The sequence below is a fragment of the Nylanderia fulva genome, unplaced genomic scaffold (assembly GCF_048542155.1).
Source record: "Nylanderia fulva isolate GAGA-0341 unplaced genomic scaffold, ASM4854215v1 Scaffold48, whole genome shotgun sequence".
NCBI classification, from domain to species: Eukaryota; Metazoa; Arthropoda; class Insecta; order Hymenoptera; family Formicidae; genus Nylanderia; species Nylanderia fulva.
In genome coordinates, this window is record NW_028190565.1 from 925,277 (window position 1) to 938,199 (window position 12,923).

A 12,923-nucleotide genomic window follows, 5' to 3' on the forward strand; every position below is an offset into this window, starting at 1 on the left:
GTAACGCCCTGCTACTTTACATCAATATTGTTATCAGCGGTTGCAGCGTAACATGCTTCGTTAGAAGAGATCGCTTCTTCCTACGTTCGCATTCAACGTGTGATACGTGATGCAAATAATATCTAATGAATAGATAATGAAAATTCTTATATATATATGTATTTTTTCTTATATAATTATATATTATATAATTTTATTTATATATATAATATTTTTATTACATATATTATATTATATTTATATTATATATATAATTATTATATATATGTATATAAGAGGATTTTCCACCATTTTATTTTCTAGACAAATATTTTATTTATCTCTTTTATAATTATTTTTATATTTTCTACATCTCTTCAGTATATGCATATATCTTCTATATTTTATGTTATATATAATATATATTCTAGAAAAAATATCTTAAGATGTATATCTTCTATATATTTTTATATATACATAAATATAATAGAAGATATGTAGGATAATGATAAAAGTTATATATATATTAAATAGAAGATATATAAATTAATTAATTTTTTCTCCAATAATGATAATGCACACCTATTTCGCACCAGATGCAGATATATATACTTAATTAATTATCTCGATTTCTACACATTTAATTATATATGTCTTTTATTGTGCTAATAATATAATACGTTTTATTTTTCTTCCCACAGAAAAAATAAGAGAGCTCTTTACGAAAAATAGTTATACAGAAAAAAAGTATATATCCTCTCTTCATGGTCGATCGGACTTATTTCTATCGCACATTGGACATTGGAAGATTGAAAATTCTTGCGACAAAGGATGCCATTCCCTGGAATTTTTATTGCGAAACAAATCGACTCCGGATTGAGGGCAAAAATTCCGCATGTTTACGCATTATTTGGAGCACTTTGTAAGCACGTATACTTTATTCCGCAAAAAATATTTCTTAAACACATGCGGCTTCCGTCAATATTCGCTTGCTTCGAATTCCAGACGAACGGAAAATTCCCTCGAAGCTGACAAACCATCGAAATCAACGCAAATCAGCGTGGATCTGAAGACAAGAAATACGACGATAATGCTCCAGGACATGTTCTTGCACGTCGACACCGTTTCCAAGTGCTTAAGTATATAGGTACACATTCTTTGTTAATCTTCATAAAGAAGAAAAATATGAAGAACATTATTTATAAAGTAATTATACAGAAATATATATTCATTCATGAATGGTGAAAGAATGGAATGAGGAAGAAATATCATTCACGTATCTTATCTCATCACGTATATTATTTAAAGTAATTATACAGAAATGTATATTCTTTCATGAATGGTAAAAGAGAATGGATTGATGAAGAGATATCATTCTTTCATCATTTCACACTTTCTTTATCTTCTTGATGAAGATAAAGAATTCACAAAGAAGATAAAAATATGATGAACGATGCGAGATGGAATGATAAACGAACAATTACGATATCTCTTTTAAAATATAATATATTTTCAAGCAAAAATAGACTAGATCAAAGGTGGTAGTTCTTCGAGATAAAAGGTGGAACAAAACAAGATCTTTCGCAAGAGAGGAACCAACCGGATCCAATACAGGACATACTAGATGAGGCTCATATATGTCACGTTGGATAACAGCTGAGGAAAGGAAAACAAAAGCGCACTCGGATATCATTCCGGATTCCACAATATACTAGGTAGGATATTACATAATTAGAGGTCATCGGGTGTAGTGACGTCATCGTCATCATCATTTCCCAACATTCTAGGAAACAAAAAGGCGCTCTCTCTCACGGTGGAGGATCGAGCGACGAGGGATCGACGCGGGATCGGATCAGGTAGACGAGATCGAGGAAAAAGATCGACGACGAAGAACGGGAAGAAGCGGCCGCAGCAGCTACGAGTCAACGAGTCGGAATTGGAATTGCAGATGGCGCCCAGCCTTGCGCCACCTCGCCATCGTCGTCGAGTCGACCGCGGGGCGCGGCAGAAGGGGAGGAGGGAAGGGATGCGCTCGCTCGACTCCTTGTAGTCTTCCTACAGATCCGCTATCCGCTTCGTCGGCCAGTGTTGACGCCGACGACGAGAGGTATATCGCGATTGCGAACGGAAGAACGCTCATGAGGCGCGCGAGAAGTCGGAGCACCGGAGAGTGATAGAGAGAGAGAGAGAGAAAGAGAGAGAGAGAAGGAGGGATAGGGATATACAATCGCGCGAGAGGTGGGGATCTCTAAAAAGGGGAGTCTAAGAGGAAGAGAACGGTCTCTTTCATGCCGTTGTTGAATACTTCTCGAGAACGTCCGATATAGTACTTTCGATTAGCGATTTCGGCGGGTCCTTCTCCTCGTCGTCGATCGGCCGATAGTTGCCGATGATGACGCGATGCTAATCGTCACGTCGACGTCGTCGCCAACCGCTGCCACGATCGCGTGCGCCTCGATAGCAAGATAACCTACTCGCAAAAGACTCGTTGCCGCAGACATACGGTGGCGCAGGTGAACCAAGGTTTGTTTCCAATTTTAAAAATACCCTCGTCGACGATTTTCATACAATTTTTGCGTTCTAATTCTCGACGGTTTCTCATCAATGAAACAATACCGTATAAAAAGCATATCGAGCGTATAAAAAGAAATAGAAAGCAAACTCGTCCTAGTAGAATATCCCCCCCTCGATCTTGAAGAACCGCAACCTTGCAAAATGGCCGCCTAATTGATTCTATGATTTGTTTTGCAATCTTATTGTTAATTTCCAGGAAGGACTCGACTCGGAGATCAGCGATTAGCGCGTTAAATCGTTATCCGGACGAATCGGTCGAGTCGGTTTATTAGCGATTCGAGTTATCGGGTCTCTCCTCGGAGTTACCCGATAATGATTCCTTGGCTGTGTGATCTAAAAATTGTGCGCGCGCGCACACACATGTACGAGTTGGAGTAAACAAGCCCATCGAGTTTTCCGAGTCGAGACCCTTCGTGTCCATTTCCGCCCACTCGCTCTCCTCTCCGTTTCTCTCTACCGGATATTGTCTGAACGAAACTAAAATCGAACATGTTGCACGGATATTATGCGGGCGCACTTTATTCTGACTTTATTTGCGAATTAAAATTAATCAAGAGGGACCCCGCAGAGCTTGCAACGTTTTCTTTTTTTTTTTTTCAATTTTATATTATACGACACGATATAACAGCTGTCGTCATTAATGTAATAAGATAAAAGATAGAAGATAAATGTAGTCTACTGTATTGTTTGGATCTTTGAAGGAAACACATTATTTTCAAGATTTAAAATATATTATATCTATAATATTATAATTATACATATTATTTATATATTTTTTCCTTGGACTACATAACAGATAACATTTTTTAAAGCCACCGCAATGTAAATTATATTTTTAATATAATTGTATTTAATTTTTCAAATAATTATTGCAAAAATTTAAACAAAAGATTATATATATATATATATATAAAATTTTCAAGACGTCTAGATTTTAATGTCATTCTTAAATTCAATTCGCTCGAGCAGACGAAGCATCGAGAGATGACGTGTTTCCTTCACGATACTCTGTCACAAGTAAGCAAGAGAGAGAGAGAAAGAAAGAGCATGTCACAGTACAGTAGCGCGGGATTAATATGGCGTCATATTCTGTGGTGGTCACACGATGTTGGGATTTCTCGCGACCGTGAAAGCCACTTTACTAAATGCGATCAACATCTCGTGAATCTACTCAATAACGGCTCTATCTTCAGCTTTCGGTAAGGCAATGCTAAAACTGTCATTGTAATTCCGTCCCTCTCCCGATCAGCTGTTCCATTCTTGCGTCACCGCATTTTTTCCTGTTCAACGTCTGCGAAATCTACACACACTTCGCTTTCTTTCGAATCAAGAGATTGCACGAGAGAAATTATTCAATAACAACGGCGAGACTTTCAAAGCGCATTTACGTGGCGTTAATCAATAATAGATCGGGAAAGAGAGCGAGGAGGAGGAGGAGCAATTCAATACCAATCATTAAAAAACACCATATTTATCGTTCATTCACAGACCAGATAGATCGGGAGGGACCAGGCGGGGCGTTATTTTTTTTTTCTTCAGCATATGATACCGCAAAGTAGTATCTCGAAAATTATCTCGTACGGTGACGCGTTGTTTTTTCCCTGCGTTTTGAGAAAAAAAAGATTCATGTACCTTTTTATTATACGTAAAGTAAGCATGTTTATTAGATGCACGATTTTCAAGGCCGATTTTTCCAATTTCTTAATGAGGGTCACTCCAATATAGGTAGCATATTTTTATCATCTCTTTTCAAATAAAGTTATAAAATAGAAGTTGGAGCAATCGGCTTTTAAGGTCGATTTGTCCACTTGTTGTTATTATCAGGTAGTATATTTTTGTCTCTTTTTACATAAGTTGTAAAATAGAGACGAAGACATACTACTATACCTGCCGGGTAAATTGACTAAGAAGTAAGAAAAATCGGTCCTAATTGTTTTCTGAGCGATCAGATTTTGAAAGCGAGAAGCCAAAAAGACGGAACCAAAAGAGAAGGAGGTCGAGAAAAATCATTTCCCTTTCGCGTAAAATTCCAGTTGGAGGGAGAAGCAGCTCGACTCAAGGGCGAATTTCCTCTATCGAAAAAAGGGGGGAAAAAAATTAAGACATGGCGGCTCGTCGGAGGCGCGTCTAGATCGCTTCCTCCATTGTGCTCCAGATATATGTGACGGTAACGTGAACCGGAATTTGTTGCAGACACGTGCGCGACATCGGTCAGAGAGGAGGTCTCCGAGTCGGATCAGCTGATCGCGGATGATCGACGACGTCCGACGAAAGAGAGGTCTTCGATCGCTCCTTTTCTTGGCGCTGCGGGTGTCGGCGGTTCGAGGAAGCGGCGAGAATTAAGCGTGGCCATTCTGCCCCGGACTCGGTGCGTGGTGCACCGAGGAGGAGACGCCGCGTAGGAGCCTCTAATCGCGTCCGGTGTCGGCCAAGACCGGAGACCACCCGGAGGATGACGCAGATCGACGAGGGCCCGTCCCGAACCTGGTGAATATATAGTCGAATCGTTCCTCTGCCTGCCGTCCGCCATGTTGTCCGCCGCAGGCAAGGGCGAGAGAAGAAATCTGCGCGGAAGCGCGCGACTCTCGTCCAAGATGTCGGGAAGGCCGCCCAGGTTGCGGGCGCTTCGACCTCGGCAGCAGCAGCGGACGAGGACGGACGCGGACGGGACGCGCAGAACGGAAGGTAACCTAAAGGGGCTCGCGAAGAGCCACGAGGAGGAGGAGGATCAGCTGGAAGAGAGCAAGAAGAGATGCGACGAGGAGGAGGAGAAGAAGAAGGATGACGCGATGGGAAACGAGGACGGCGACGATGAGGAAGAGGAAGAGGAGGAGGAGGTGACCATGACCGCCGTCGACAACGACGTCGTCGTCGACGTCGACGTCGAAATGAAATCCGTGGAAGGTGAAACGATCGAGCAGCGGGCTTCTTTCGAGTGCAAGAGCTGCAAACCTCCTAGAGAGCTGCCGGATATCAAGGCCTACTTTGAACATCTGCGGAAGGAGCACAAGTATAAGGTGAGGATGGGATTCCTCGTCTCCCGTTCGGATTCATCCTGGACTGTGTCTCCGATTTTGCGCTCTCGTGTTCGTTTTCATTTATTTGTTTGAATTCATTGTATGTATCTCTGCTTTTTTCTCCCTTCGGAGAGATTGAGTTACTTTAAAGATACGCGAGATACGTGATTTAGAAGGAAAAAAAGCATTGTGCGTTGTAATTTACACAGTCTCAAGTTTACGTGACGATGTATAAATTAAAATAAGTCATTCATATAAAGACAACACACTCATAGTTCGCAGGAATATGTTTTCTTGTAATTTTTAGGGCAAAAACGGGCACAATCCAGTCGAAAATCGTTGCCCTGCGTGTTCGTATGTCACATTGAACGTGAAAGATCTTGAAAATCACCAAAGAGTGCATCATTTGAAAAGAAAATTCTTTCGATGCGCAAAATGCGATTACATGACGCACATCAAAGCGCGTTACACTAAGCATGTTAGATATCATTCTATGCCGATGATCAAGTGCGATGCTTGCGATTTTAGTTCAGCGTATAAGGTTTGTTCTTTCATAATCCTACTTGGTTTCCGAAGGCTAGAGAGAGAGATATGTGTGACATTATTACGTCACAAGTTTTCCAGGGATTCAGAGAGAGAAGCTTTGCGATTACCTTAAGACTATATCTATATAGATTATATGTGTGTCTCTTTTAACGCTATTTTTCAGTGGAATCTAGAAAGACACATGCGGAATCATGGAGGTGGAGGTGCTTTCAAATGTCGGGCTTGTAATTTTACTGCTGATATTCGTCAGAGCTTAACGGTGCATGAGTCTTATCATCACGACCCACCTGTGGGTCACGTCAACCGCAAAAGTAATAACGCTTTCGAACGTAAGCCACGAAATAGTCCGAAACGTTATAATCAGGTAACGTAGGCGTAGTACACATCTGTTATTTTCTTTACGTTGGAATACATTGACCAGTCTGTGTTTAATCAGCCTGTTTTCTTGTGTCTGTCAGGTTGGAGCGAGTGACTTTCGAGCAGCGTTTCATAAAACTGGAAGCACAACCACGTCGGCCAACTCTACGGATTCGTTCATATCGGATCATTCATTAATTTCGATAGACGATAGGAAAAGCGCTCTGGCCAGTGCCGAATGCATTGCGTTGAAATGCGAAGAGAAGGGCTGTCAGTTTGTAACATCCTGGGATTCTGCGATGCAACGTCATTTAGCGGAATGTCATGGGCCAAATGCTTCACCCAAGCTTAGAAAACCACTGCCAGAATTAATTCCATTAAGTATAGCTAATTCTAAGCCCAATAATACAATTGGCAATAGCGGGCCGCACACGACTCTGCTCAAAGTTCCACGAGTCAGAGTGAGACCCGAGCTGGCGCAAATTGCGAGGGATACAGAACTGGCCAAGATCTATGGAAGTAAAGAGGTTGGTTGGGAACAATTTGTTCCGTTACATCAAATGCAAATGTGATTTTTCTTATTTCAATGCCACGTTTCATTTCTCAGGTCGCGAATTCAAAGAGGGACCTCGATACCGCGGCCGGTTTATTTGAGAGAAAGAACGCCTCCTTCTTCGATAAACTGAAGGAAAAACTAACGACGACAGCGACGTCGATTAATAATAACGGCGTGCCAGAGGTAGCTGTAAGTAGCGAGAACGATTTGAAATGCTGGTGTACGTTTAAAGCTAGTAGCATGGAAGAGCTAGCTTGCCACAAACAGACACATCACACTGCGCTCAGCGTATCCGTGGGTACGACACGTTGTCCTAAGTGTAGAAGACGTTGCAAGAGTTCGACCGATCTTCAAGTGCACATGCAATGCTGCCATTCGCGCAACGACACGACGTCGTCCATTGATAGTAGTTTAGAGAAAATAAATTGCTCGGACGTCCGCATGACCTCGTACCGTGGTGAATACGCTTTCCCATCGCAAATGGATTGGGACGCGAAACTCAGAGGACTAAATTCTTCTGAATCCTCGGTACAGTGCTTGATGATAATGATTTATGTATATACGATAAGAAAATTACTGCGCAAAAAGATATTTTTGCGAAAATCATCGCAAAGGCTGCGTTCGACGAAAACAGCAGCTTTGCAACTGTTGTAAAATTCGTGAATCTGAATTCGTTGAGCATACACACCTATCGGATTCACTAATTTTACTACAGTTGCAAGGCTGCTTTTTCTGCTGAACGCAGCCAAAAAACAGCTGAGAGCAGCTTGTTCGTGGAACGCGGGCGTTTATAGAAATTCTATGTGAAGCAAATTTTTTTTATCGCTATGTGGATATTTATTTTAGCCATGTATTTTATAATTTTTATTATTATGTCATCAAATAGTTTAAGATTTGTTAAACTACTAGTTGATTAGTTTGGCACAGCATATCGCTATGAGACATGCAGAAGCTCTGTGTATCGCGAAACGTTGATTAGAGAATGATAATTAGAGGCTCGTTGTTTTTTTTCTTTTACTTCTTCGTTTATTATTAAGAATGTGCTTTACATATTGCGTAGTGGATGTCGAGCATCTCTCTCTAGTTTGTTACTAGTTTATTACGTATTCGTTACTGCCATCCTGAGTTTGTTAAACGATAAAAAGAAAAACCTTTTGTTAGGTTGAAGGTGGTCCGACACATCCGAGCGGGCGGCGGGTATTCAAATGTCCCCATTGTCCATTTTGGGCTTCCACCGCAAGTCGCTTTCACGTTCATATAGTCGGTCATTTAAACCGGAAGCCGTTCGAGTGTTCTATGTGCGCGTATCGTTCAAACTGGCGATGGGACATCACAAAACATATTAAACTTAAAGCGGCTAAAGACGCAGTGCATACGACCGCCAGAGTGCTCATGACGGATGAGACAGGTCGACGGAATTATTCCAAGTATAACAAATATCTCGCACAGGTGAAATCATGAATCCTAATAGTTTTACACAATAGAATAATTCATTCAGTTTTGTATCACATCGAGTAGCGATTTTATATGGCAATTAATCATTTGCCTCGCGAAAGGGATGACAGAATCTCGGCACCACAATTCGGCTCAGACGCCTTGATTGTAACAATCATTATAAGCATATTCTTAGTAATTGATTCTAGACGCAAAAATATCGATGCCATCTTTCTTGAAAAAGATTTCAAATCGATATTTTTCATAATTGTGTGAGAATCATAAAGAACGCGATACAAAATTTTCGACGTAGATGTGTAATTTGATAGACGATTATCTTTCTCATAACATCATACATCTTGCGAAATGCGAGAGATTTGCGAAATTTATTACAATGGCGTATGCGTTTTCTGGTTTAGGTGGAGCAACAACCGTGGGACGAGGATCGTATGGAGGAACGTAGTATAGAAGAGACCAGCCAAACATCCGATGGACTTTTTTCAACAAAGTTGTTAATCGTAGGAGGAAACAAAGAGTACGTTCCGACGATTGATCTCGCGTCGCAATCTCCCGTCACGATTTTGCCGTCGAGCGAGGCAAATCAGAACGGCCATAACGTGGACGTGAGTTTGCGACCACCTCCACCGCTCAAAGTGGCGCTAAAGAGTCGTGGACAGTCTCTGCTGAAAAACAATCCGATCACAATGCATATACAGACCGCTAGCGGGGGCGGTTCAGTCTCTATATCTACGACTGACGAGAGCAAACGCACTCAGTGGAAGTGCAGACGTTGCGATTATCGAAATTTCAATAAGGACGCCGTCTTGTTGCACGTCAAAACGGCTCATTATGAGTCTACCGACCAAGAGGCCATCGAGGAAAGGGTAAGTTTTATTATATTTTATGTCTTGCACTCGTGTAGATCGAATATTCCATCTCGAAATGAGGAGTACTATGAAAACAAAGAGAAAGAAGATGCAAGATACCTGAGCAGAGATAATATAAGAAACAAATATCGGAGCAACTAGAACATGAAATATTCTTTTCTCTTACTTTTAATTCAATGCACTAATTTAACGCACTTGTTTTTTTTACAGACTCCATTTGGTTGCTCGGATTGTCCCTTTTCGGCACCAGATGCTGCGACTCTGTCTCTTCATAGGATGAACCATCGGCCAAACTTGGAGGCTATATTTAAATGCTATCTTTGTCCATACTACGTTAGTACAAAGGCGTATGTGTCGCTGGTAACGCATTTTACAAACGTGAACGTTGTTTTCTTTTCAATCTGGAACAGTTTAGTTTTTCAATATCAGCAATTTTGAGCTCTTTTGAAAAATCCTTTCTATTTTTATATAAAGAAAAGTATTAAAACACGTGATGATCTTATATAATTTGATATAACAATATTAGATATACACACACATATATATATAATGAAACTATTTGCTGTGCCACAGAGAACTGTTGGAGCACATTAGACTTCACGGGGAAGAGATGGCTATTCATCAGCAGAACATAGATCCCCGGTCGCCAAATTCCAAAGGAGGTAAATTGCAACAAGTATCAATTTCCGATGTCGATAAGTTTCATTAAATTGCCAATTACAAAGTTTCATTAAAATGACAATTACAATTGTCAAATCGAAACATTATCCTGACAATTGTCGCAATTTAAAATGTTTCGTTTTCCAGGAGCTTCTCGAACAAAGGACGAAACGTCTATAGAACAAGTGATTCAGATAACGTCGCGCAACAACGTAACGACGACGTCAAAAACTGCTCCAGGTGGAGTTCCACCGCCGCCGCCACCTCCGTCGCTCCTCTTGGACACTCGCGCCCTCCCAGACGCTCCGCTCGTCTGGGTATCTCGACTAGACGGCACGTTGACGAAGATGCTGAAATGTCGTCACTGTCCCTACGTCTCGTCGCGACGAGCGGAGGTGCGCGACCACGAGACGATGCACGTAGACACGCCAACTCAGGGTCCTTTGATCGCCTGCACGGACTGTAGCTTTACCTGCACGCGTCGGGAGATCATGATCACGCATACGGAGATGCACGCCGGATCTTTGGGCACGGTTCACTGTCTGGTGGACGAGACGCGACCCGACTCTCAGCAGGCGAGCGATCTGGCCACTCTACTCGGCATGACGCATACTCCGGTCTTAGGCAGCGAACCTGATTTGCACGACTCTCGTCTGGTGCACTGTTGCGGCAAATGCCCGGCGCGATTCCTATGCGAGAAGGAATTGCGCATCCACCTGCGCTATCACACTACAGAGCTAGCACACTCGTGCCAATGGTGCTCTTATGCGGCGCGTCAGTCGACTCATCTGCTGGCGCATCAAAAGGCACACTCGAGCGAGTATCAAGAACGCACCAAGTATTTGTTGTCTCTGTACGGGCACTCGCAGCGTTATCCGCCGCCCGCGACGGCGTGCGTCGAGGCGGCGAATCAGGAGGGGAGCAACAGTGGCGCGCCCAATGTCGCCTGGATCGTCGTCGAGATCAACGATAGCGCAAACAGCAACGCCGGGTCGAGCATTCAAAGGACCGGAGATAATCAGGTGTTTACGTGCGCTAAATGCCCAGCTCGTTACTTCAAACTAGACGCTTTGGAGTATCATATGACTTTGCATGGCTCGAATAATCGATTCAGGTGCAATGATTGTGACTACTCGTCAAAAACGGCGCAGAATCTAGTAAAGCATCAGGTAGTGCATCGACGACACAACGAAATCAGCGGTAACGAAACGACTGCAATGACATTACCGACCACCACCGCAACTACCTCCAGCGCACCTTCTGTCTCCACTTCAATTCGATCCGTGCAACCGCCACCGGATCCGCAATTCGGTAACTTTATGCGTGGTAATCCCAACTTTGTCTACCAGGGTTATCTGCGAAATGGTCGTTTGAAGGAAAAGCGCTACAAATGCCACAAGTGTCCGTCCGCTTTCGAAAAGCGCGAGCAATATAGAGTCCATCAGACGCTACACGGTGCCAAGCAACGTTATCGCTGCGACACGTGCGACTATTCGGTCAAGTACTACGCGAACTTTATACAACATCTGAAGAAGCATCAGGCAAACGCGGAAGCGCAAGCGTCCCGCAGACAATACGAGGACGATCGGATCTTCTTGGACAGCGACGGCATCGCTGACGTAACTGCCGCGTCGACCTCGTCGCGCAAGTCTTCAAGATCGTCCGTCACAGCTGCGTCTTCCGCTAACAACGTCGCCAACGCTCTGCAGACCTCCAATCAGGATAGGCAGAGCCTGCTGTTGATGCAGAAGAAGGGTATCATCTCCGCGACCGGCGAAACCGACGCGGATACGATCCGTTGCCTCAGCTGTCCGTTCTCCACCACCGACAAGGACGTGATGGACGTGCACAAGCGGCGCCACGGCATCGAGCGTATGACTCCGTCGTGTCCGCACTGCGATTACATTCCCCGGAAGGACGAGAACATCCAGGACCACATCCAGTTGCACTTGACGAGACTGTACAAGCCCGAGTCGTATCTCGTTATCGAGCTGCTGACGCTGATGATGGAGAAGGTGCCAAAGGCGAACGGTAAAGAGGAGGAGAAGGGAAGGCAGCGGCTGAAGGAGCTCCTGTTCAAGGAATGCGCCGACGGTAGATTCCTGCCACTCACCGATCCGCACTCTTCCCATCCTCTAGGCACCTCGAGCGTCAACAAGAAGGTCATCGTGGATCCGAACACGGGCGAAACCCGCGCATAATCCCGCCGCGTAAATCTGATATTTACATTTTCGACGAATGCGTGCGTCTTCATGAATCTGATATTTACATTTTCGACGAATGCGTGCATTTTTCTATGCAAGAGACTGCTTCGAAAATTACAAATAGATGATGTAGACTTTGCGAACAATTTATAATAAGTTAGTACTCATTGCGAAAATCGTTGATTTTATTTTTTGAGATGGTTGATTTAAATCAGAGTGTGATAAATCAGTCGCGTTAATGTTAAATTTCTAATAAATATATAGAATTTTGTTATAGCAATATGAAATTAATTTTTTTACTATACTTGTATTGGGCAAATGTTACGCTCGTATATCATTCATTTATTATTGCTCTTATTGCCTTTTTATTTGTAGATTTAAATTTTCTAAAGAGCTGTTACAAATTATATTTATTCATTTATATTTCTTACCATTTTTTTACATTCATTATTTGATCATTTTGAGCGAGAATGAATGTATGTGACTATACTCTATAAAGTAATAACATTGTATGCCATATTTTGTTAATTCCATGACTATCATTATTGTAAATATTTATTTCAAGCTGTCACTCCTGTACAATACGCAATCATGTACGATAATAAATGCTCACAATGTATATATACAATATTATGTTTAGATATATGTATATAATATATTATATATATATCTAATATCCGAAAAACAAATTATCCGAATTTACAGTTAT

The 12,923-nt window shown here is 42.4% G+C and overlaps 1 protein-coding gene and 1 long non-coding RNA gene across 9 annotated transcripts; one reads left to right on the forward strand and one right to left on the reverse strand.

Annotated features, from left to right (window-relative positions):
- The first annotated feature begins 680 nt into the window (after positions 1–680).
- LOC114938722 (uncharacterized) lies at positions 681–12,833 on the forward strand. 8 transcript variants are annotated; one of them, XM_029312780.2, is made up of 14 exons: positions 681–901; positions 985–1,126; positions 1,497–1,694; positions 1,767–2,502; positions 4,747–5,570; positions 5,878–6,111; positions 6,280–6,480; positions 6,575–7,000; positions 7,081–7,557; positions 8,191–8,478; positions 8,883–9,347; positions 9,561–9,697; positions 9,924–10,012; positions 10,158–12,833. In XM_029312780.2, exons 5-14 carry the CDS (start codon positions 5,082–5,084, stop codon positions 12,209–12,211), a joined length of 4,860 nt encoding a protein of 1,619 aa, XP_029168613.1. In that variant the 5' UTR covers positions 681–901; positions 985–1,126; positions 1,497–1,694; positions 1,767–2,502; positions 4,747–5,081; the 3' UTR covers positions 12,212–12,833. The 8 variants fall into 8 exon arrangements, with proteins under 8 accessions (XP_029168613.1, XP_029168619.1, XP_029168615.1 ...); XM_029312786.2 differs by having other exon boundaries at positions 7,081–7,218; XM_029312782.2 differs by having other exon boundaries at positions 1,767–2,086.
- On the reverse strand, positions 8,973–9,781 carry LOC146721417 (uncharacterized). Its single transcript, XR_014925669.1, has 2 exons — positions 9,517–9,781; positions 8,973–9,415 (listed from the first exon to the last, which is right to left on the reverse strand). It is a non-coding gene; the product is annotated as an uncharacterized LOC146721417 (long non-coding RNA).
- Positions 12,834–12,923: the final 90 nt, after the last annotated feature.